We start from the raw sequence: 26357 nt of genomic DNA, 5'->3' as shown, positions 1-26357 counted from the left end.
CAAGTGTCCTTCTTTGCCTGTCATGATGAATAGTATATGCTGCCCTTTACGTTCATCGTAGGCTTTCCTTTTTTTCCTAAGGGAGAAACAGTTACCCGTCAATAGTCGCTTGTTCTTACTCCACTTCATCCAGGATGTTGCCAAGGAAATAGAAATGTTTTACCTCCTCCAAGGCCTTCTGTTCAATTACAACAGTTTGTGTTATGTATGCAAGACGTTATGTAACGAGCGCGGGAAATCTTAGCTCCGCAGACACGTTCAGTTCAGAGCTATTGCACTGTGTTGCATTATGCGTAAATGTTATAAGTATAACCAATTATTATTGTGTTAGTATCGAGTCCGATACAGAGGCTTCGATCTTATAAATTCTACCTCATGTATGCAGGATATGATTCCTTATTGTGTATAGAGCTTCGATGCTCATATGTTTGTTATGATTCTATTATATACGCTTATTGTATTTTGTATATTCAACTACCCGCCTTCTTCAATGTAGTTTTAGCCAATAAACACCAGCAAGAAGATATTGCCTTATTATCGCCCTTTATCCCGGAACCTCGGCGACGAGAAATGGAATATTACCTCCAATACTAAAACACCATCTTTCCCTCTACCTACAGGTAAGAGTGAAGAATTGTCGTATGGTCATATAACTAAAGCAGACCCAAAATAATGACGACAAAACAGTTTGCTCCTACTCAGGCCAGTCGTATAAGAGTGGTCTGGTTCAAAAAAATAATAATAATATAACCATCTCCATCATCTCTTTCATAGTATTCTACATTCCTTTGCAATTCCTGCGTCACCATCTGTTCCATTCTATTCGTAGTGTTGTTTTATATCTTTTCCTCTTCTGTTGCATCTGCATAGACACATTACTGTTCCTTGGCTTTGCTTCCTTTCCTCCTGTCACCAATAGCTTGGATTCACTTTGGTTTTCGATTCTCTTATCTATTCACCTGTTCCTTATTTCTAGAGCCTCCCTTTTTGCATTTATTTGGAACATTACTGTCTTTCCTGTAAAATTTGTGCCTACTTGCTTGTTTTGATACTAAGTGCCATTTTAATACCCATGTAGATGAGATAACTTCCTTTTTTGCATAGGACTTCTCCTGTAGCTTGTTTAGTACAGAGACCGCTGCCTCTGTTGTGGGTTTCCCTGCCATGAAACTGCAACTGCCAGCTGTTGATTTTGACAGTTGTTGCCGACCTTTTTTTACTGCAATGTCTCCAATAGTTTCCCAACTTGTCTTAATGATTTTATTCCTTCATGCCATTTTCTTACTTGTTTTATCGTTGTGTGGTATATACTATTCTTCTCCCACTGTTGTTTGATCTTGTCCTGAATATTTTTTTATCATATATTCGATGATTAGCTTCCAGCGCCATTCTGAAGGTGGTTTTAGGAAATGACGCTTTACTATTCCTGATAGTCATGGAGGAGCTTTTCCAGTGTTCATCATCCTAAGACTATCTGTTTTCATCATTCCTCCTCATTCATTGTTCTATTCCAGACAGACATTTCCTTTTTGTCTCTGAGCCCTGTAGGGGGTTAGCGCTGTCAGTGCACCTCACATGGTGCACTGTAGGCATTTACATAAGGTTCTTTGCAGCATCCCTTTGATCTCTAGCTGCAACCCCTTTGATTCCTTTTATTGTACCTCCATTCTTATTATCTTTCTTGGAACTTGCTTTCCACCCTTTCCCAAGAATTGTTTCACAGTGTAACTGTGAGGCTTCCCTCCTGTTACCCTTCAAAACCTCTTTGCTCTCAAGTTCCTTTTCATCCCTGAATGACCCCATCATAGATCCAAGCTCTTGGCCTGTGACCTAAACTTAATACTATTCCATTCCACTTTTGTCCCTCAGGAGTGTTGAGATTCTGATTACAGTCTTCTAAAGAGAGGGGTGTTGAACAAAGCCAAAGTTTTGTTTATTTTTCAGAATGAAGCCAAAGTTTACGTTTTGTAATCATAAGAGGCTGAGGTCTGAATAATAACTTCAGCATGAGTAGACAGGGTTCAGCCTGACAGGAGAACCTTTGGAATCTTAGCCACTCTTTTAGGGTGAGCGGAGATATTCCATAAGATGTAACATTTTAGGTGGTGAAATAATTTGCATAATGTTACTGTCGTTTTTTTTTTTTATAAAGATCGACGGTCATATTTAAGAGAATTTACCTCCAAGGAGTTTTATTTCTTTATCCCCTTTGATGTAGATTATGTTCTAGTTATTTCACAATAGCATTCACTTAATTATATGATTCTATGTGAGTGTATAAAGTGTCTTTTTTGAAACAAGAGAAAAAGTTCGAATGGACATTGTTTTTGAGATAGTGATTCAGGTTGATCATAACTGTGCATGTATACTATATTGTGCAATAGCTTTCAGGTTAAGAGCCAACCACATTATATTACCCAAGTAAAGGACTGGTTGTGCAGATTGATTTCTTGCATTTAGTTTTATTTTCAGCCTGAAATGGTTTTCTGTATTTTCATTTTACTTTTTGGTCTCATTATGCATTTGAAATATTGAAAGAATCTTATTCCAGATGTATTTTGTTATCTAAAGTATCTTTTGATACCATATATTACAATCAGTACAGAGTGAGTTCGGAGTTCACCCCTCTCTTAATACTTTCTTGACTAGACTTTAACCTTTGCTTCTTTTCAGTCCTCCATTCCACTCTTTTATCTTTTGAATATTTATCTCCAACTTCTTCCTCTGAGTCTACTTTTCATGCTGTATATAGCAGCTCTCTTGATCCCCCTTCTGCTGTCCTCTGTAGTTTGCTGTGATGACTGTGATCAACAAGATTTATCTCAAATTCTTCGGATATGCCTGCCGCCGCTGCCTTCACACTTCAGTAATGTTTGGTTCCCTCTACCTTTGCAGTACTACCCTTCCAAATGTTTTTGACTTGATACTATGCCACGTGGATTCCCAAGATTCCCGAGTATTTGGTATAGTCTCCTCCTCCACTTTTCATGGCAGTTTTCCTGTACATAGTTGCCTCATCGTCAAGAATGTCTCTTTTGTTGAATGGTTAGAACTTTTGGTATATGATAAATTTAATCTATATTATTTTGGCTGAATTTAGCTCTAAATTATCTAATATCAAAAGCATTAAAGTTACGTTTCCAAAAAGTTGCCGCTGACCACTTTGTGCAATAATTCTGTAGATGATACTTGTAACTTCTATTTACCAGCCTTAAAAGCTAATTTACGACTATTTATTTCCTACTTATCGTGAGTCTTATTTCATTGCTCTTAAACTTCTATATTTCTCTTTTGGTCGTATTGGGCCACTTTCTCAGTTGGAGCCCTTGGACTTGCAGCCGTCTGCTTTTCCATAATAAGGTTGCAACTTGGTTTGGAACAGTAAGGGTACTAAAGTTGTGAAGCTCTGTTCTCACACTTCAGGTCCTGTACCTTCCAGTGTCAGGTTTGCATATATTTACGTCAGCCAGAATATTTTGCTTGTTATTCATAACAGTGGTGGCTTTTACGCCTTTTATCCTCCAAAGACCCATTTCACCTCTTCACTATTGCTTCATCTGTCCTGCCAGAATCCTCTACTTTGTTTTCATTCTCTTCATTCTGAATATTTTCGAAATAGTCCTTCGGTCATTCTAGTATCACTTGTATTGTATCATCATTTATTTCTCCATTTTCATCCTTTATATATGTAATTTGCATCATTCCTCAGCCACCTTTTCTCCTGAATACACCCACTCTTACATCTGCTTTTGTGGTTCTGTTTCCATTCCTTCCAACTCCTCTTCGTAGCACATTTCACCTGTTTTTTAGCCTCCCTTCTCCTTCAAGAAATGCCTGTCACCTCCCCTACCCTACCTGTCATCCGCCTGAACTCGAAGGCAGACTCCTCTTCCATTGCCCTTTGTATGTCCTGATTCAACCTCCGTGTCTCTCTTTAGATCCATTTCCCAATGTCACACTTCACACATCTGATGCTGCTGCCTTTTGCGTGTGTCATTCACTAGTTTGAACCGAGTTGAAACTCTTCTTAGCTCCCCAAGGTTTGGCCTCTCATGGGTTCTAAGGTCTCTTGTCATGTTCCCTTCCAAGACCTCGCCTGGATTGCTTTCTGTATATACTTTAATTAATTTCCTTGGCTTCTCCCTGCTTAGTTGTCCAACTTCTCTGACTTCACCATGATCCAGTTTTTGCTCCCCACTAAGACAATTCATTTCTTGTGTCATTGGTAAATTTTATTTTGATGTGCTCACTTATAAATTCTGAAGGAGTCGCCAATTCAAGGCATAATTGTTTTTTTTTTCCAAATACTTCAAAGTAGTGTCTCGATTGTGGAGAACATCTTTTTTTAGTGAATTTTTATGTATTTGTAGTAACAACTAGTAGTATTTTTCATTGTTTATTATATTTTCATGTATTGCATAGGTTGCTTAATGTAATGAATAACATTTTAAGAGATGTTTAATGTAAATGTTCTGCAGTTTTTTGTTTATATTAAAGTTTACTGATGAAATAAACTAGGTAGCGTCATTTTTCGTATCTATATTATATGTTCAATAAAATGAACATGGTAAGGTAATTTTTTCATGAAGATTTTTATAATGGAATCAGAGATATATATACTTATGTAAATAGAGTATACAACATGAAAGGGAAAATGTTTTTGTGCAAGATACTTAACGTGTCAGCATTTTGGGGTGATATAAATGACATATACTGTTCTGAAATTATCATTCTCTCCAGTATTATGTAAAGAGGCATACATAATTATTTATTTACAGTGTACTATTTCATTATCTTCCATACCTATAATATAAAGGTTTTGGGTCTGTTTAATGTCTGAATCAGTAATCTTATGCTATGTAGCATCTGAAACAATCCCCACTGATGAGGCTGCTTTATAAAAGCCTAAATGATGCTGGTGCTCTCATAGACCCCAGAAGACAGCTGGGCGTTTTTGAGGTTAGAACGTTTCGGATTTAATCCCGGGGCTCTTTTTATAACAAAGAACAGAATCTTTCTTGGTTGATGTAGAGTGGTTACTCCAGTTGTGTCCACCATAACCTGGTAACTATGCAAAGTACAATCAGGATATAAATATAAATTATGATAACAGTAATACTAATGACCAATAATTAAATTTTAATATTTGCAATTTAGTTAGTAGAAGTTTATTATTATTTTTAAAGAAGAATGTAGTAATATGTGATTTCATTACCAATAAAGCCATCATCATTGGTAATATAAATGCCAATCTATTTGAATGTCTACAGCTTGAGTAGGTGTGACCGAGAGAGTTGCATGTGAGAAAAGCAAAAAGTGGCAAACCAAACTGGAGAATGATACCAGCTATGAAAACTGGCTCCTTGAGATATGTAGTAGTTACTTTCCTCAGCAGTTTACTCGTAAGTCGCAGGTTAGAAATGTTTCATTGCAATCTCAGTCATAAAGTTTCTGTAGAACTACAAACAAAAGGGTTGAATTCTTAGACGTGAATTTATTCTGGTGTTTTATTGATCAGAGATGGAATAATTGGTTGGGTTGATCTTGGCAACTGAATAATGTTGAAGTCATCCAGACTAGGACATTCTGACTGGCTTTTAGGAGGATGTGGTCAGTGTGCATAAAGAAGTTTCCTATGTGCGCGTAGGATGCTGATCCTGTGTCTGTATTCTTGGAGTTTTCTATGGACTGAGAGTGCCAGTGTTGATGTTATGAAGTGAAGTAAGGTGAGGAGAGGTAAGGTGAGATAATGGGAGGCAATGTAAGGTGAGGAGGGGTAATGGGAGGTGAAGTAACGGAAGTGAGGCAAGATGAGGAGAGGCAGGGTGAGGTCACGGGAGGTGGGATAATGGGGATAATGGGAGATGAGATAGGGAGAGGTAACGTGGGGAGAGGTCACAGGAGATTTTGTAATGAAAGCAGGAAATCTCAAAGGTGTTTTCCCTGAATCCAGAATTTGGTCAAACAAAGAGTCTTGCAAACTTGACAGAAAGTTCAAAGAAAGAAAAACACTAATCATATCGAAGAAGTCATTCAACATACGATCTACTGCCCTTAATTAATTCATATAGAATTCAGTATTCGTAAAAATGTAACATTAAAAATGTTAAAATGTTCTTGAAGATTTTGTCGAGTCGTCGTCTTCTACAATTGTTCCAAGACGTCATTGAATGGGAAACTGGACTAAAATATTTAGTACTGAATTAGTCATATTGAAGATAAAGTGGTACTCTCTCTCTCCTCTCTCTCTCTCTCTCTCTCGTTCTTCTCCTCCTCCTTCTCCTCTCTTCTCGCTATATAAAATATATATATATATTATATATATATATATATATATATATATAGATATTATATATATATATATATATATCTATATATATATGAAACCAAAGCTTTAAGCATATCAAAGTGTCAGGACTATTACACCATTTATTTACAACATTGACCTCAGATAATAATGTTTAAACCAACTAGCAGCATCTTGTAACTATAAAGAATATCATCTATGATTTAAAGTAGGTCTCATTCGTAAAATATTTCTCTGTTTGATATACAAGATAGATTATGGAAATCATGAAGACTTATTACCTATCAAGGGTGATTAGTGGAAATTATGGAAATCCTTAATGAAATATGTATGAAAATAGGTAATGGCAGTTTTTACAAATCACATAACTCAAATCTTTTAATCTAATACATAATAAATATCATATAAAAATTCTTCTCACTCTCCTATTTATACTTTATACTCTTTTGCCTCAAAAACATCTGTCTGCTATGTGTCGTCCGCTGGGAATTAAAAAAAAAAAAACTTTTTATGCTCAAAAGTCTATAAAATACTGTACGTTTTTAATTTTTAAAGGATTTCTATATAAAAGATATATATATAAACACTAACTTCAAAATGAACAGAAATTTATTTGCTGTAAAAAAAAAAATGGTTTTCTAGGCTTCCTGATCACACTGTTCTGGTAACTGAGACAGCGGATGAATTTCCAACAGAATGAGAACGACAGTAATTCTGTCGAAACATGATTGATAGCGAGGTGGAAGTGGAGACCAATCAAGTGGGAGGAATGAAGGGTGAGGAGAGAGCGCAGTTGAATGAAGACTAGAGCGAACTGGGAGGCATCAGATGAATTAGGGAAACCCGCCTTCATAGACGCCAATGGAAATATAGAGGGAGATTGATGATGCTCATTTCGCTTCTTTATCTAACTTTCTTCTGTCTGGCTTCTTTTCTTCAGCTTTTAATTCGTACAGAATCGTTCCTCAATTCTCTTCATTAACCTACGTCGATTATTGGAAGCATCATTTCCTTCATTTAACTTATTTTCAACTCAAAATGGGAGAATATCCACCTTCAGATATGTCAATTAATTGAAATAGTAGGTTTGCGCTCATTTCGCTTCATTCAATTAACCTTCAAACTGGCCATTTTCAGTTTTTAATTACTTTAGAATTGTTTCTTAATAATTTATGTAGATTCTAGAAGCATAAGTTCCTTCATGTAGTAACGCTTTTTAACTTTGAAATATGGAAACTATCATCAAAATGAGAGAGAGAGAGAGAGAGAGAGGGGATTCCTGACCCAGTACACAAAGGAGTTTCAGGTGCTACGACAATTTTAGCTTTATACATATATTTAGACACATTCAACTGTCCTGTCGCAGGCCAAACGTCTTAATTCTAATGTTCCTGTTAGTATCAACGATACTAGTTGAAGGTCAAGTATGCCAGAGCCTCAGGAAAGACCACAGAAGTCCAGGAACCAACAGGCGACGGGAGAAACAGTACAATTTTGTCCATCATGCAAGTTTAATGACGGGTAGTAAGTAACGATTTTGTTGCCGCAGAACTTCCATGCATACGTCATTTATTATGTAGTCATCTTAAAAGGACTTTAGTCTTGAATTGTAAAAATTGTGTTGAAACCCAACGGAAAAAACTTATCTACAAATTGCCTACTTTAGTTGGGCCCTCCGTTCCATTAAACTGAACACAGGGCCGTAATGTGGCTTTGTAATAGGTACCTTATTCCAACACTTAAACTTCCACACAGCTATGTTCACGAAGACCAACTAGACCAGTGACACAGGTGATTAAATGAAGGTTAGGACAGTGAAACTAGTCTCCTCAATATTTAGTTCTTCAGTAAATTAGCATATCAACATCCACTAGCGATTATATTTACCACCTACAATGTTCATTCATTACTGAAGTTCTGAAACAAAGTGACAAGGGTTGCCTTTGTCACCCGTATGGCAAGGGATAATAAGTAGCTTTAAATGTTATAAGTGTAATAACCCCAAGAACTTAAAATCTCTAACAAGATACAACTTGGTTTCATCTAGACATTCGGATCAGGTCTCCAGAGGTCTAGAATTATTTGTGTCTTATTACTGCATATCGAGTCTGTTGTCAATATGCCTTCAACCACACCTTCAGCTATTTGGGATAATAGTAGGTACTTGGACTAGGCGTTGATAACTTCCCCCTCAACTCAAGTGTCAAGATAATAGTTAGATATTTTTCCCCACACTTCATTATGCAGAAACCAAGCATCAAGATAAACTCAGTCTTTGAGAGATCTTCAGGTAAAAGAAGAAGTCTTCCTCTGATGAATTGATCGGAGTAATACAGAGACTGCATGATCAGCCGCCTGACTTCTGGGCTTTTTCGAATGAGGGAAGTATCATGCTGGCATGAATCTGAGAGTTAAAAGACAGTAAGGCAAATATGAGCAGTGGGTTTGTCTTATTGTCAGGGACCTCCCCTTGCTAGAGAAAGGAGCAGTTGCTTCTATAATCTATAAAGATAAATAGAATGGTTGCTCCATTGCAAAACTTCCCTGCATCGGTCGACAGTTCCAGCATGTGACGGCCGGATCCACTCTCCGCCCAAAGGAGGAGAAGGATGAAGGGGCAGAGAAGAAGAGAACCCAGTCACTCCCTCATTCATTCTCCCATCTCCACAACTGCCCATCAAAGGCGAGAAGCAACCTTGTCCCGCTAAAAGAGCCGGGTTAGCTACACAATTTGTTGAGCAGCCTCCACAGGTCCATTTCTTTTAGAGGTTAACCACCAGCTACAGAATCGTTAGGCTTGCAGTTTGAATTAAGAGGTAGCTACCTAGTGATGTAGTCAGTTTTAAACTTCTCCCTCATACCAGGATGTGTTTGTTGGTTTTGTAATATTCTGATTTTATCCAGACTTTTTAAACTGATTCGATTTATCAAAGAAAATCATCCTGCAAAGTGAATAGTATAGTAATCTATACAGTTCGCCAAAGGGCAGCTGTTATGTGAATGAAGTTGGTGCATTGGGACCACAAGGAAAGATGCACTTCAATTGGGAAGAGGTGCACTGGGACCAGATACTCGGTGCATTCAGACCACATCAGGGTGCTTTCATTCATTTTGGGCAGTATAGAATATTATTCTGTTATTATTTAAGTTTTAATGGGGTCAAATGAAAACTTTTATTTATGTATAAGCAATTTTTATTATTTATCAATATTTTCAAAGTTTATACAAGAAATAAAATAAAAAAGAGGTTTAATCTAATCAGAATAATACATTACTTTAGTCATTTACATAACTAGTCTAGTCTTCTCAACACTTCACACTGGTTAACCTAAAACAAAATACTACACAGGCCACTGTAGTATTTAGTGAATGAATACAAGGCATCACGAATTACTTACAAATGCTGTAGTACATTCTTTGTAAAAGATTAAAACCAAGAACAGATAATAAAAAATAATCAAATAAAACTGCACCTAAATTTCATTGAAGTTAAATGAAGATATCAATCCTTTCTATTTCCACTAAGAATAACATTTCATGGAAATATTCAAGCTTACAACTACATACACAAGTGCATATATGCACAATGCTGAATAACAAAAGCAAAAAAACTTCATGTCAGCCAAATACAATGTTAATTCTTTATTAGGAAATCATGCAAAAAATACACAGGAACAAGAAAAGTGGAAAAGGCAAAAGAAAATTTCTTAACCTAGCACTGTACAGTGTTCAGTGAGAACAATTGTAAAAAAAAAAACTAAAAGTCATTTATTTTACCTTTACATAAAAGTTACACAACCATTCTGCATCAAATTTACTCTGGCCAAAATACTTTGGCTCTGCCTTGACTTCTAATAAAGACTCTGCAAATGAAGAGCCTTCATCTGCATTTTCACTGAGACCTTCCTCCAGATTCTCCTTCTCTTCTTTGAGTAACAGCAATGATGATGGTCATCAATTGGATCATAAAAATATGTGGTTTTTCTTTTTATTGTCCCTTAGGTTGCTGTTGCCTTTTTTTCTATAGATTTTGCAGACAAGTTAACAAAAATTATCTCCACATCAAGTGCAACTTACTTTGGGGTGCAAACCATTAACAAATCTGTCAGTGCAACTGAATATTGTCTCTGATGAGTGACTTTGCTTGTGCATTTTGACACCTGAAAAACAGTGGCATTCAGAACCAATGACTGTGACTTGCAGAATACAAGACAAAAGTACAACATGCAGTGTAAAAGAACAATATCTATCCTCCATGAGTGCTCACATATGTTCTGAATCTACAAGAGAAAAACTGTTTCAACATCGTGTGGAAGAATAACATCTTTCTTCTGAGTTAACAAATACATTCTAAGATGAACCTAATGAAAAAACCTAATGAAAAAAAAGACTTCTTGGAAACCAAGTGCAGATACAGGATATGACTTCTAGCATGAGTTTTCACACACCTTTTAAGACATCTTCATTCAAAAGAGACGCAGAAGTCAAGTTAGATAAAATCATGTAATAAAAACTACTTGGACAGAGATCAAGTAAACAGTTTCTGTCTCGTGTGAATTCTCGTGTCTTTTATGAGGACTTGATTGAGAAAAACTTCTTTGACATATAGAGCAACTATATGGTTTCTCTCTGGCTTATGTTATTCTTAATTTTCCATTTATATCAAGGGTGCAATGGGCTCCAGCCTGGGGCCTATGGTTGCACCTCTATATTCCACTAGCCTTATATACAAGGGCTTTGAGGGAAGCAATCTGCACCTTATTTATACTGGGAAATTTCGTATAACCTGAAGATATTTTCTCCGGTTTTTCTTTATAAGTCCTGTTGCTCCTACCACCAAAGGTATTTTTTTCTATTTCCTTCAGTTCCCATGTGCTTTTCAGGTCATTCTTCAGGTCTTGGCATTTTGTTATTTTATGCCTTTAAGCTCTATTGAGGCCAAAGTCACTGGGTACTGTCACATCTATAATCTTTGCTGTTTATTCCTTCTTGTTCCAGATGACAATATCAGGTCATATAGCACCTCCTTCTATATATCTTCCTGTTGGAATTTCCTTGTCATAAAAGATAGTAACAGCCCTATTGGAGGTGACTGGATCTGCTTTGTGCTCCCACACTTTTCCGTTCACTTCAAAGCTGTCTGTCAGGAGGCCTTGGTCTTGTGCTCCTATTATCAGTATTTCTCCATCATAACCTAGATCTCCATTTCTTATCCATCTAAGTGCATCTTCTTTGTCTATGTAACTTTTCTAATTATTCTTGAAATCTTCCTTTCCTACCATGGCCTTTCCACCTTTCCATTTTAAGTCTCTCCTCTGTATGACTGTATTTCTGCCTAGTTTTGGTGGCTATTGTTGTTGCTGGAGTCTGTTCAGTACCCTCTGTGTCTTCTAGCGGATCTCCAGCGAAGTTCTTAGCCTGTTTTGTTATTGATGCTAGTTGGCTCAGAGCTCCATTATGGTGTTGGGCAACCTTTTTGATGTTTTTTGTCCTCAGAGCTTTTCAAGTACTGACCTATACTTACTATTGCTGCTCTGTAGGCCTGGTTGATCTCAGTCAGGCCTAATCCACCTTCTCTGTGAGGAAAGTATACTGTCCATACACTGGTGTCTGTATGTGACTTTATGTAGGGTGAGAATCTTCCTGGTTTTAATGTCCATCCTGTCTAACTCACCTTGTGGCCAGTCTACAATACCACAACCATATGTTACTACTGGTATCGCCAGCTGGTTTATGGCAGTGATCTTGTTCTTTGGTGTTAATTCTAACTTACATATCTTCTTTAAGCAGCTGATGTGTTCTTTCTTTATCTTTCCTCTCACTTTCTTGTATTCTATACCAGTGTTCTCTCCATTCCCAATTACTTATATGCAGATTTCTCTACCAGGTCTTCAACAAACATGCCTTCCTCTCCTTTTATTCTTTCTGATGTTACTTTCTTCCCTCTCTTTATTGTACTCTTGGCACACTTGTCCAACCCAAATTCCATGCAGATGTCATTTGAGAATTGGTAGACTGTCCTAACTAATTCTTCCAATTTTTCCTCTGAATCTGCATAACATCAGGTCATCCATGAAGAGCCGGTGGTTCACTCTTTCATTCACTTTTCTGCTTCTGCTTTTGCTTAGGTCATAGCCAGTATTAATGTTGTTCAAGATTTTACTAAGTGGATCTATGGTCAAGCAGAATAGAAGTGGCGGGAGGCTGTCACCCTGGAATATTCTTCTTTGGATCATTATGTCTGGAATTACTATCTAGCCCTCACAGTGTTTTAGACAGAGAGTGGTCTTCCACTTATTCATCTGTGCTGCCAAGAAAGATCTTATTTCCTCATTGATGTTGCCTAATTCCATTCATTTGAATATCCAGGTGCACGGGAAGGTGTCAAATGCCTTCTTGTAATCTATCCAAGCCATATTAAGATTCCTTTGTCTTTTCTTACAATCCTCTAATATTGTTTTGTTTATTAGCAGTTGACCTTTAGTGCTTAGTTTGTTTCTTGTGCATCTCTTTCGTTCTTTTTCCATATATTTGCCTTGATCTAGGTGTTCACAGATGTCGTCTGCTATGACTCCTGTGAGCCATTTGTAGGTTGTTGGTAGGCAGAAGATGGGCCTATATTTGTTAGGGAGCTCAGTCTCGGAGCTTTTAGGAAGAGGGTTGGTATTTCTTGTTGTGAGCGGTGATTCTTCTTCTCTTACTATTCTTGAGAAGGCTTGCACATAAATGTGGTGTAGTGCTGTGATCTTTTTTTTGCCAGAAATTTAAGATCTTGTCTTTTACTGTTATCTTGTCATTATTATATTCTTTTATTTTCTTTGTTACTTTTTCGATGGTGAACCTTACTGGTGGCATTTGCTGTTTCTAGCTGTTCTGCCTAATAATGTGAGTCAATGAATTCTCTTGGTTTTGTCTAGGGTCTTCAAACAGTGGCTTCCTAAATCTCTCTAAGTCTTCCTTGCTCGGTGGTGTTCGTACCTCCACTGTTTCTTTCGTCATCTTTCGATATACAATCTTTGGAATTTTGCCAAAATGATTATTTATCTGTTTTGCTTTTATCTTCTGTTGTTTGTTTCCTATTTGTGAAGCTAGGGCCTTTATATTGGCTTAGTGGTCTCCCAGCTTTCCAGACACTTGTTCATGGCCTATTCTGTATTTTTCTTTATTTTCCTTATTTTCTTGAGCAGATTTTGTGAGTGATTTTGATCTGTCATATAGTTGGTCATTTGAGAGATCTCTGCCCTTAACTGGTTTATTTTATTATGTTGTTTCTTTTTCCTCTCTGGTATGCAATCTCATATGAAGTGTAAGACTTGGTTTGTGGGAAAATGTTTTCCCACATTCCTTGCACATGAATGGCTTCTCTCCGGTATGGATTCTCATATGACTTGTAAGACTTGGCTTCTGGGAAAATGCTTTCCCACATTCTTTGCACATGAATGGCTTCTCTCCGGTATGGATTCTCATATGACTTGTAAGACTTGGTTTGTGGGAAAATGCTTTCCCACAATCATTGCATTTGAATGGCTTCTCTCCAGTGTGGATTCTCATATGAATTGTAAGTAGATCTTTCCTTGGAAATGCTTTTCCACATTCCTTGCACATGAATGGCTTCTCTCCGGTATGGATTCTCATATGAAGAGTAAGACTTAGTTTGTGGGAAAATGCTTTCCCACAATCATTGCATTTGAATGGCTTTTCTCCAGTGTGGATTCTCATATGCATTGTAAGTAGATCTTTCCTTGGAAATGCTTTTCCACATTCATTGCACATGAATGGCTTCTCTCCGGTATGGATTCTCATATGACTTGTAAGACTTGGTTTGTGGGAAAATGCTTTCCCACATTTCTTGCACATGAATGGCTTCTCTCCCATATGGATTCTCATATGACTTGTAAGACTTGGTTTGTGGGAAAATGCTTTCCCACATTCCTTGCACATGAATGGCTTCTCTCCGGTATGCAATCTCATATGAAGTGTAAGACTTGGTTTGTGGGAAAATGCTTTCCCACATTCCTTGCACATGAATGGCTTCTCTCCGGTATGGATTCTCATATGACTTGTAAGATTTGGCTTCTGGGAAAATGCTTTCCCACATTCTTTGCACATGAATGGCTTTTCTCCGGTATGGATTCTCATATGACTTGTAAGACTTAGTTTGTGGGAAAATGCTTTCCCACAATCATTGCATTTGAATGGCTTCTCTCCAGTGTGGATTCTCATATGAATTGTAAGTAGATCTTTCCTTGGAAATGCTTTTCCACATTCCTTGCACATGAATGGCTTCTCTCCAGTATGGATTCTTACATATGAAGAAGGTTAAAGGACTTAGTTTGTGGGAAAATGCTTTCCCACAATCATTGCATTTGAAATGGGCTTCTCTCCAGTGTGGATTCTATTATGGCATTGTAAGTAGATCTTTCCTTGGAAATGCTTTTCCACATTCCTTGCACCATGAATGGCTTCTCTCCGGTTCATGGATTCTCATATGAACTTGTAAGGACCTTGGTTTGTGGGAAAAATGGAAAATTGGCTTTCCCACAATTTCTTGCACATTGAATGGCTTTCTCTCCCATATGGATTCTCATATGACTTGTAAGACTTTGGTTGTCGGAAAAATGCTTTTCCCACATTCCATTGCACAGAATGGGCTTTCGTCTTCCCATATGGATTTTCATATGAGCTATGAGACTAAGTTTCAAGGAAAATGCTTTCCCACAGTCATTGCAGATGAATCTCTCTCTGGTAGGATTTGTGATATCATTTGTAAGATTAATTTTCTTGTACAATGCTTTCTCACAGTCAGTGGATATGAAAGGCTTCTCTCCATCGTCACGGATCCTTCTTTCTTGTTTTATTTCCTTTCTGCAAGTTTGTGGATGTTTTTCATTCACTATTGAATTCATTTCATATGAATATTCATCATCTTCATTAGACTCACAGAATTCCTCTGGCTCTATTTTGATGTCCATCAATGGATCCAGGGACCAAAAGTCTCCAACACTGGTTCCACTAAAGGCAGCCATGTTGCTGGTTTCTTGATTTATGGAAGGTAGTGATAATGCACCTTTAGTTTCACTTTTCAAAGGAAATTCTAAAGAATGTTCTGGATTCATTTTAGCCTTGTGTCCTGTCCTGTTCTGTAATGACAATGTGTTCAATTCCCAACTCTTCCAACAAAATTGTTTACAAATAATTACTGAATAAATCTGTTAAAAATTAAGTACAATACCTTGAAGGACTACAACCAGATTTCACATCTGATGTATGAATCCAATATTCAAAACAAATTTTATTGTTGTTTAAATTTGTTAAATATGCATACAATAATTCACTGTTGCCTCATACACTTTAAGAGTTGCTATTGGTAATGTTCCATGTAGTACCAATAAACAACATGCATTCCCAAAATCCTAATGCTAATCAATACTGACGAAGGAAGGAAGGTTTTTCTGAGGAAGAATCTGAAATAAAAAAAATGCAACACAGAGTTAGGAAACATAATGCCAGAACTGAAGCAGCAAAATAATAGATGAAATTCGATTCAGGTTCCCATAAAGGTCTCAGGCCGATTAACAAAGCATGCATTTGATAGTTCTATCCAAATATGAATACAATCCTACCAGACGTTGTCCAGACACAGCATCAAAACATTACTGAGGCAACAATCGATTAACAGTTAATATTGATGCCCACCACCTCACATCTGTAAACCTTCTTAGCTTGACATTACAATACAAATTACTTATGAACATATCTTATTAACAAATCAAATGACAAGAATAGAAAATGCAAGAGTCCAGCACAAGAGTTTTGTGGGTAACAGCAAGAAGGGTACAGTACACAGCAAATGCTTAATTATATGTGATCCAGCTATACATAACACCGTATTATCCACAGATGCGGTAGATAATAATAAAAAAAATAGTAATGGTGAATTGAGTAGTAATTTGAAGAGAGATGAAAGTTTTCAAATTAGTTTCACTGATTGTTATTGTGGATACAATACATGAGTAGCTATTATGACCAGCAACACTGATGACAGTCTTGGAAGGTACATGCTGCTACATTTCTTCAAATATGACATTGTTTTCAGAGCTAAACGAACCAGAGCTTTTTATGAAGGAGTATCATTCAGTGCATGTTGGAAATGGGTTAAATGATGGTTAAGAAGAGTGAGTAAGGGAATTCCCTTCACTCATATGCCATCACAGAGCACTTCTTGTTTTGGCCTGATGAACAAAGAGGGGTGGCTACGATGGTGGATGATATAAGGTTTTGGTTTGCATACCTATGAAAATTTCATATTACAGTATTTCCTCGATTAGTGTATCTGCATATGCATGGCTTGCGACTTGGCAATATATTTACATTTAACTCCAGCCCACCAAAATCTACATGAATGTATACATACATAAATAAAAATGAATACAGTAAAAAGCTTTTTGGTTTTCAATGCTGCAAAGGTGGAATGATTACAATTTTTTTTAGGTAATTTGTATTTTTCCTTCTATAACAACCTGAATGTCTTTACATATGGATATAGTTGCAACACAAGCTGGGAAAACAGCCGTTTAAATTTAAATAAGGTAGTTAACTATCAATGGTAGGGTGGGAGTCCCGCCCACCCCTATCCTTATGCTTCACTTTAACCTTTTGGCTCAGGTAGCAGAATGAGGGGTGGCTTGAGGTGGGACATTTATGTAAAGACCTTCAGGTTTGTATGTTCAGAAAAATACAAATTGCTTAAAACATTTGTAGTTTGTTCCTAAACAAATATAAACCTTCGGTCTTTACAAATGGAAACTTACTTTTTTATGGAAGGATTCTCAGTAAATCTCTGAACTGAATGGAACCTCAATTTACCTAGGCCTCCTTTCTGGTCATGTAGAGCAGAGGAAGGAGTCCTGTGCCTCTGACCTGTTGAGGTTATGTGATGTTCAACTACCAGTCTTCTGGGCCTTGCAAATTAATAGGCATGTATAGCATCGTTTATTCAAAAAGGGTTTGGATGAACCCCTCGTGTTAGAGATAATAAAAGAATAATAAAACCAATGGGTTTTATTTAATTGTCAGCTCCTCTCTCCCTTTGCTAGAGAGAGGGGATGGACATGCATCTATTAACATACAGATTTCTAGATTACAAATAGTGCACACAACTCAGTTATGTAGCTCACCTGCATCACACACCAGCCTTCCCTCTGCCCTACAGGTGAGGAAGTGTATAAAAAGATAAAGGGGGGAGAAGGAGACCAATCACTCACTCACACTCTCTCTTTGTAACTGAACAACTTAGGCAAGATGCTACCTGTCTCTCTAGGGAAGCCAGGTGAGGTACACAACTTGTTGACCAGCCACCAGAGGACCCAAGAAAAAAAGTGTCCATGCACCCATGGGCAACATCCCAAAGGTAGAAGGATGTGAATGTAGTTTTTCATGAACACACTCCCACCCTTAGTACTTGTGGAACTGACAGGTTCTTCCAGAATGCAAGGGACAGACCAATGCCCCTAACCTTGTAAACTCTTACTCAGAAGGTACTCATAACTACCTCGTCAGAAGTAGAACGCAATGTCGATTTTCTCACTAAGCCATAAAATAATCTTGTTCTTGGACACCTCTTCCTTGGTCAAGCCAGCACTAATGAAGAGTCATCGACACTCAGGATGGAGATGTCGAAACCTCTTTAGATGACACCACAACACTCGAACTGGACACTAGTATATTGTCTAGATCACTACCAGCTAAGTCCTCTAGGAAGGGGATCGAAAAGAACTTGAATCTGGTGTGAGGAACTGACAAATTCTGAATCTTCGTTACGAATTCTGGGACAAACTTGAGCACAGCAGATCCTCATCCCTTCAAGTATTTAACATTGAAGGAAAGTTCACCAACTCTCCTTGCCAATGCCAGGGTAAGCAAGAACACAGTCTTGAAGGTCAGTTCCCTGTCTGAGAACTCTCGTAAAGGCTAGGGTGCACAAGTCAAGCTTTGTAAGACAAGAGTCACATCCCACTCAGGGGGGCTGAATTCCCAGAGATCTCCACAAGGAGGAGAGGTTCAAACCCTTCAAGCAAAGGATTAGTCCAAGGGCAGCTCTGTAGCCCCTGATAGCTGACATGGAGAGAAACTTCTCTCAGCGAAGAAAGACAAGAACGTCTGTAACATGCTGAAAAGGAAATCCAACCAGAGAGATACCCCATCAACGACACTGATCACAGAAGATGACCAATTTCCTCTGGTACACAGCCGCTGAAGATTTACAAAGGTATCCAGACGTCTTGGTCGCTGTGTGACAAGAAAAAACCTATCGCTCGCACGAGACTCTGGATAGTCTTCAGGCATGAAGTGACAGTTCTCACACAGCCTGGTGATACCTCTCTATGAGCAGCTGGCACAGCAGGTTGTGCCAAGGGGAAATCTCTCTTGGTACCTAGGAAAGTACAGCTATCAGGTCCGGATACCACATGGCAAGTGGTCACTTGGGAGCAACCAGGGTCATCTGAGATTTGGGGTGATCATGACCCTGCTGATCACCCAATGAATCAGACAAAATGGAACAAAAGCATAGGCCTTGGAGATTGTACCATGGGTGTTGGAAAGTGTCTTCTATTGCTGTCCATGGACGGTCTGGCACAACAGAACAGAACACCAGGAGCTTTCCATTGTGACAGGTTGCAAAGAGGTCTATAGCTGATAAGCCCCCCAAAATCGAACAATCTTTCTGCAATGTCTTGGGTGTAGGGACCATTCTGTCCCTATTTCCGGACCCTTGCAACTAAGCTTGTCTGCTGCTCTGTTCTGGTTCCCTGGGATTTGCCTGGATGACAGTTCTACTGAGTGTGCTTCCGCCCATTTGTGAACCTGCACCACTAACATGTGGAACTGAAGGGAAAGCAATTCACCTGCTTGTTAACCTACGCCAATACTGAACAATTGTATTGTTGATATAAACACTACAGAGTTCCCCGTCACTGGATCCTGAACCTCTTGTACAGCCAAAAATACCACCTTGAGATCCAGAATATTGATGTGAAGGTGTATGAAGGTCTTGTTCCACACACCTGAAATCAGCAACTCTTCCCGGTGTGCATTCTCTATCTTGGTTGATGTATCCAAAAACAGAAGCATCTCGGGATTGGGAGTGCCTAATGGCACTACTTTTAAAATGTTCATGTCTTCTAACCACCAGGATAAGTCCTTCCTTACTTCCTCCAAGAAAGGAATCAGGAAGAATGGGAAGTCCCTAATGGGAGACCAAAACTCCTTCATCCTCCACTGAACAACACAAAGGTGAAGTTGCTCATGAGGAACCAGCTTCTGCAAGGATGACAGGTGACTGAGAATAACTACCCACTGCTGAGCCGGTTCTTTCTATTGAGATAGGAATAACTGCACTGCCTCTCTGAACTTGCTAATATGCGAGTCTGAGGAGTAGGCTCTTGCTGCCACCACATCTGTCAGCATGGCCGGATAAGAGATACTTTACCCTCTGCTTTCATGTAAGATCAGACTTCTCAAATTGATTGCTATACAAAGGTCCTGACAAAACTTGAGAAGTCAGTCTATGACCAAGAGCTTGCCAGGACTAGCTAATCATTAAGATACCTCATCATGGCCCAAACTGAACAAAGACAAACGAGCGGTAAGCAGTTGAGAGCCTGAAACTAAGCGCTCTGAACCAAAGATTAAGCGGAGGTACTTGGAAGAGGACTGGTGGATGGGTATTTGAAAATATGCATCCTTGATGTCTTGACCTACAGAAAGCATACGATAAAATCTCAAGAGAAGTGTTGTTTTGGTGTCTGAGGAAGAGGAAAGACCCAGAAAAGTTGGTTAGCCTGGTCAAGATGATATGTCAAAGAACAAGCACAAAAGTAATAACAGCAGTTGGGGAAACAAAAAACTTTGAAGTTAGTGTTGGATTACACAAGGGTCAGCATTAAGCCCATTTTTGTTTGTGCTGGTCATGGGTGTGTTAAGTGAAGAGGTCAGGAATGAAGAGCAAGGGGAGCTGTTGTATGCTGATGATCTGGTGATTGCTGCTGAAAATATGGAAGACCTACAGAGAAGGGTTGGAGAGTGGCAGAAGTCTTAAGAGAGGGGTACTTTAAAGGTGAATGTGAATAAAACAGAGGTTTTGGTGAGCAGTAGGGAAGATAGAGGCAGAACAGAAATACAAGAAAGAAGAGGCTTGATTATAAAACAGGTGGTACTCACCTACTACCAACCTTCCTCTTTTCAGTTCTAGACCTCTTGTTATGATTCAGTAATTTAGGTTTAAAAGGTTTGGAGCAAAACAAACTTTATTGCTGGCTTCTGAGATTCAGACATTTGGATTTAAACATGCACACATGAATACTGGGGACTTGGAACAAAGACTTTTGTAGTTTATTCTACATTTTCAAGTTCACACTGAATATAAAAGATAACAGACCTTTATGTGCAAAAACAGTTTGTTATTCTGGGCGGTGTGTTCTTTAAGCAAAAGAGACAAGGAAAGAGGATAAAGGGACAATCCAGGATGGAGATTTCAATTCGTTGTTGACGTGGCTTCAATAAAAACAGACTCCAACAGATTCCTTTGTACATTGATCTTTGACCCTGTAAATTGAGGAACTATCCCAGTTAATAGCATGGCCTGTCTTAAGCCAATGATTTGCAATGCCATTATCATTGAGCCTCTTGATATGGCATATATGTGATGAGAGAGAGCATCTTACCATTAGATCTTACGATGTTTGCAATATATAAATTTTATTACATTCTTTAAAAGGAATTCTTTATACAATATTGTTTGAATTTGGCGGGCTATTCTTAATTAGTTTATTTCTCAAAATGTTATTATATTCTAATATTAAGTTAATATCAATAGTTTTCAAAATGAGTACAGCAGGAATGAACTTAGGATGAAATAGTACATAGAGAATATTCCTAAGTTCTTTGTTAACATTGGTTGGATTGTAATATGTCTTTTTTGCATTATTTTTTACAAAGTTCCAAAAAAAAGTGGGGATAACATATGAATTTCCCATTTTATCAATAATTTTAAACTCATCATCCAAAAATTCAGGACTACAAATTCTGAGAGTTCTAATATACAGATTGGAAAATATTGATACCGTAATTTGTTAAGCAAGGTTAGAGTAAAAATGGATATATGACAAACTATTTGTGGGTTTCCTATATACTTTAAAACAAAAACTGGCGTTATTTCTAACAATTAAAGATATCCAAAAATGGTATACAATTATTTTCTATATATTCTATAAAGACTTTTACAGATGGTACAAGATTATTAATTGTATGCAAGAAGTCAGGTATACTTACATTTTCTTTTACAATACAAAACCAGTCATCTACATATTTAACACAAAACACCTTACAGAATAAATTTCTTGGAATAAGTCTAGACTCAAAGAACTCCATATCAATATTAGACAAAAGTGGCGAAAGAGGGTTACTCATAGCCATACCAAATATTTGTTCATAAAAATTACCAGTAATGTGAACTTACAATTTTTTTATGCAAAGGAGGTATGTCATCAATTGGAACTAGTAAATTAAGATTTTACATCAAAACTGGTTAATATGTCAGTACTGGATAATTCAATATGGGAGAGTCTATTACAGAAATCATATAATGTACTGTTTTATTACTTTTCACTCTTAAATTAACTTTTGAACATATTAATAATGGACAAAAATGTGAAAAGGGAAACTTTTTGGGTTGACTGGAATGAATTATCCTGATTCCACTTATTTCTTATGGGGATATTTGTTTCATATATTCCAAACATATTGTATTTCAAACAGCCTTCTGGACGGATTGAGATTGAAGTCTGAAGTACTACTGTATCTATTGTTAGGGGTAAAACAAAATTCTGGCTGCCATCTTTCTTTTAGTTAGAGGTAGGAAAATCTTTACGGAACTGCATGCCAACATTTAGCCTATGAGAAAGAGACAAATAAACTAACACTTGGCTTATTTTTTCATTGCTACTACATAACAGCATCAGGTAGATAGGAAGAGCAATTTGTCCAAGAGAGTCAGTGCCAGGCTCCGTTTGCATACTCTAACATGGGTTAAAAAGTTCTGTATTAGTGGTGGAAGTTGCAATTAACTAGGTGCAAGGAGAGGATTTTTTTCCCAAGCCTCTCTCTCCTCTCTCCTTTTTATCCTAAAAATCTCTCTCTCTCTCTTCTCTCTCTCGTTCTCTCTCTCTCCTCATCCTCTTTCTCCTCTTCTCTCTCTCTCTCTCTCTCTCTCTCTCAGCTACCATGTGGTAGGATAATAGGAACGTAGCCAAGAATTAGGCAAGTTGTACCCCTATAGGAAAATTACCTCCAAGAAGCAGAGACAAAAACCTGGTACCCAAGTCAGAAGAATTTTGCTTAAAGAAATTCAGTAGCATCCAAGAAAAAATATTCAGTTTTGTAGTACCATAAGATGAATGTAAATAAATCTGTATTATATCAAGACATGAAATGATAACATTTTACAACAGTGAGGTAGAGAAAGTATAGGTACAAGCAACTTTATGTTTTGATCAGCGGTCATTCACCTAGACACACACCCAACCCCCAACCTGTGGGCAAGCTAACCATCCACCTGTCATTCATGGCATAGCGCTTTCTTGCCCAGAAAGGAACTCGAGTCAACCACTCAGAATATACTTTAGCACGGGCCTAAAGAAGTCATTTGTTTGTTTGTATGAGCATTGTTTCTTTCCCGCGTAGAAGTGTTAATGAAATAAGATGAGGGAGAAAGGAGGAACTTGCTTAAGCAGCAGGGAGAATAGTTTTTATTTCTTGTTATTATCACTGGTTGGTAAAATAATTTTTGCAGGGAACAGACAGGCCTCCAAATATCACAATTTCTTAAAGTAGATTGTATTTTTCCTAACTCTACAAACCTGAGGTCAATTACATTAGGAATTACTTTCAACGTTGGCTGGAATATGACCGTTAAATTCTTTAACAAGACCCACCTGCCCGGGTGTAAACACTCCATTTTGCCTCGGATTGAGGGGTGGCATGAGGTGGGCATTAATGTAAAGGACCTCAGGTTTGCATAGTTAGTTAAAATACAATTTACTTTCAAAAACTTTGATTATTTCCTACATGATATACAAACCCTCAGTCCATTACATTGGGAAGACACTGATAAGAAAAATAGAAAGGATACTCGATGTGATAGCTTACTGCATCAAAAACCCAACCAGCAAGTGTAAGTTCCAGTCCTATCCTCAACCTGAAAAAAAGGAGTAGAGGTAAAAGGAGGGGAAGGTGGAGAGACCAGTCTCGCATCCTTCTTACCTCTAGAACTGCACACCATAGGTGAGATGCAACTTGTCCTCTTGAAGGAGCCAGGTAAGGAAACACAGTTTGTTAGAATCCACCACTGGTCCAAGGAAAAAAAGTTCCAATGACCTGAGGGCAGACCCAAAGGAAGAAAGACATAAATGTGGTTGTAATGAGACCGCATATTTCTTCTGGTCCAACATTTTTCAGAGTGATAAGTACCAAGGCACTGGCACTGCTCGCTCGCTGAGAGAGCGTACAATGGATGTATCAAACTGCAGATGAGTTTCTCACAATCTCATAGGACTCAGAAGAAGACATGTCATTAGACACTTCTACATTGGAAGTCAGCAGTGGATAAAGGTATCAACACTCAGTGAAGGGTTTCCATCCTTCAAAGAAGTCAAACTCGTCAACAGATGCCAACTTATTGTGCATCTGAGATGTAGTCACGACATGACACCCGCATTTTGAAGAGTGAAGCTGAGAATGAACCATGCAAATCGTCTATCTTCTTTGCCAATGATACTGAGAGACAAGATGATGATTCTCGTGAGGTATGTGCACATTAGATGAGAATTAAATGCTTTCTAGAGACTGAAGACCCTGTGATGGTAAGACAGAAGTTTCTCATCAGTAATTGAATCTCAATGAATGAGAAACAATACTATTTAGTGAATGACTAAGGTGAATGTGGACCTACGTCTTCACAGTTGAATCGGAGAGAAGTGAACTCTCAAGATTCTAATCAAAGAAAAAGTCCCATCGACGACACCAACCAGTGAAGACAGCTCTAATCCCTGGTGTTTTACAGAGGACTTGAAAAGTTATTCGGCTATTTCATTGCTCATAGGCGAGAAAGTTGGTGCTTGCAATGAAGGTGGAGAGTCTTTAAGTAATGAAAACACAGGGATTGTACTGCCGGAAGAACTGCATTTTGTGGGTTGGATCAGGGAGGAACTTTTCTATCTACTCTGGAAGCAGAGTTAGTTGGGCAGGAAACAGGCGAAGTCTTCCGTTATTCAATTTCAATTTGGGATGAACAAAGAATAATTGAACACCTTACAAATTACAAAATACATATTAGAAGAAAAACCTCAAATTATCTGAAGAAAATCATTCTATGTCATCGCAGCAGCCAGTGGGGCAGGTATAATGGAACTGAAGACTACTGTGTGGTAAACAGAAAGATGATAATGAGTCTAATGAGATATATCTCTGTCTGAAAATTCTCTCAACGGCAAAAGTAGAGGACGAGACATGGGCCTTATGCGAGAATTCTAAGCCAACCAGAGACCTAAGTCTGTGATGGCTGGGCAGAGAGATTCGAATTGGTAGTTAATCCTCGATAGAGGAGAATCAATACTAAGATGAATAGAATCTCAGAGAAAAAGCAGTACTCTGCCCCTTGCTCGACTCCTTATACTGAGTTGCCTGGTTGTGCATTCCATATTGGAATGCATTCGGCTTAGAAGCATTGAGCACAAAAAGATACACTTGAGAATCTGCATTTTTACTGAAATGGGAGAGAAACAAACCTACTTCTTTGGCGATAATGCAAATGTTGTGGTGTTGTTGGCAAAAAATACTAATAGTCGTCTCAGAATTAAAATTGGAAACTCTTGGGAGCCCTGAAAGGCCATCCTGAGTTTCAGGTTAATTAGAAGATACTATTCATCTCGGTCACATATCAAAAGAATTAACTTACAGATATGGGCCTATAACTCTAATGAAGAGAGTGAAGGTGAAGCTGTCCTGAAGGGAGACTTCTATAGTGATAACAGGACATCGAACATGACTAGTTCAAGCCAAACTGGTTTTTCCCAAGAAAGTAGCACTGGAGAGGCATTCAAACTTCTTGCCGCTATCTTTCCTGAACAGATTGACGTATGTTCGGCTAGATCCTAAGATTGAACCAAAAACATAGTAGAAAGTAGAGGGGAAAAAAAGAGTGGAGGATTGACTGTTCTTGACCACTCTTCTCTGAATTCTGTCAAACGAAGCATTCATTCCCTACAGCAATTTCGTTCGCTCAAACGCGAGCGAAAGTTGCGCAGAGCTAAATGCAGTAAAAGCTGGTGAGAACTTGCCACGTCTTACTACGCGCATCTATCTTCTCTGTGATCGAATCTCAAAAAGATGACTAAACAGAGAACCTCCTCCTATCTCTTTCAGATGCCTTGTCCCAAGGGACAATGACATCGATCTTGGCACTTGAAGAATAACCATTCCTGCCTTTCACAGGTGGGTCCGAGCCACCAAAGTGGCTCAGTCCCTTCTCTCGCCCTGCACCACAGTCATGATGGAGAGAAGACTACCCATCACTGACTGTCGGTGTACAACCCCGTTGGAGGTTGTACACTTGGAGAGACACGTACAAGAGTACCAGACACAGCCCCATTTCCATGAGCCACGCCCTTGGAACCAGAGGCAAGATAACAAACTTGGGTTTGAACTCCAGGGGCTTCCGAGACACAATATTCCAGAGATAGTGTCTTGGTTCCCACTCCAGAAGGAGCAGGTGAGCTGAAGAGACAGCTAACTGCTTCTTCCCTAGGGGAAAGGGTCCAAACCCTTAGAAGTCTTGAGGCAAGACTTCTTGGGGGTGGAAAAACTACCCTCCTTTTCTTAGGCTGTGGAAGCCTTTGAAGAGGGAGGTGAGGAGTGAGAAGACAAAGACGATGACCCCTGCGAAAACTCACTGAAACACGGGCAGGGAGGGTGCTAGGTCATGGCAAGGGACCAC

The 26357-nt window shown here is 38.4% G+C and overlaps 1 protein-coding gene and 1 long non-coding RNA gene across 2 annotated transcripts in view; both read right to left on the bottom strand.

Moving 5' to 3' along the window:
* Positions 1 to 9558: 9558 nt before the first annotated feature.
* On the bottom strand, positions 9559 to 14595 carry LOC135203503 (gastrula zinc finger protein XlCGF8.2DB-like). Its single transcript, XM_064233231.1, has one exon. It carries the CDS (start codon positions 14582 to 14584, stop codon positions 13568 to 13570), a length of 1017 nt encoding a protein of 338 aa, XP_064089301.1. The 5' UTR covers positions 14585 to 14595; the 3' UTR covers positions 9559 to 13567.
* Positions 14596 to 14973: 378 nt separating this feature from the next.
* The window catches only part of LOC135203505 (uncharacterized), a 29331-nt gene continuing 17947 nt past the window's right edge, over positions 14974 to 26357 (bottom strand). Inside the window, exon 4 of the long non-coding RNA XR_010311944.1 lies at positions 14974 to 15771. This is a non-coding gene — a long non-coding RNA (uncharacterized LOC135203505). The remainder of the gene's footprint in view (positions 15772 to 26357) is intronic.

Source organism: Macrobrachium nipponense, chromosome 36 (assembly GCF_015104395.2).
Source record: "Macrobrachium nipponense isolate FS-2020 chromosome 36, ASM1510439v2, whole genome shotgun sequence".
Classification (NCBI taxonomy): Eukaryota; Metazoa; Arthropoda; class Malacostraca; order Decapoda; family Palaemonidae; genus Macrobrachium; species Macrobrachium nipponense.
This window is presented reverse-complemented; position numbering and strand designations above follow the sequence as displayed.

What these genes read in the sequence shown, in the direction of transcription:
- LOC135203503 (XM_064233231.1), bottom strand. Translation starts at nt 14,584, where the DNA reads ATGTGCAAGGAATGTGGAAAAGCATTTCCAAGGAAAGATCTACTTACA.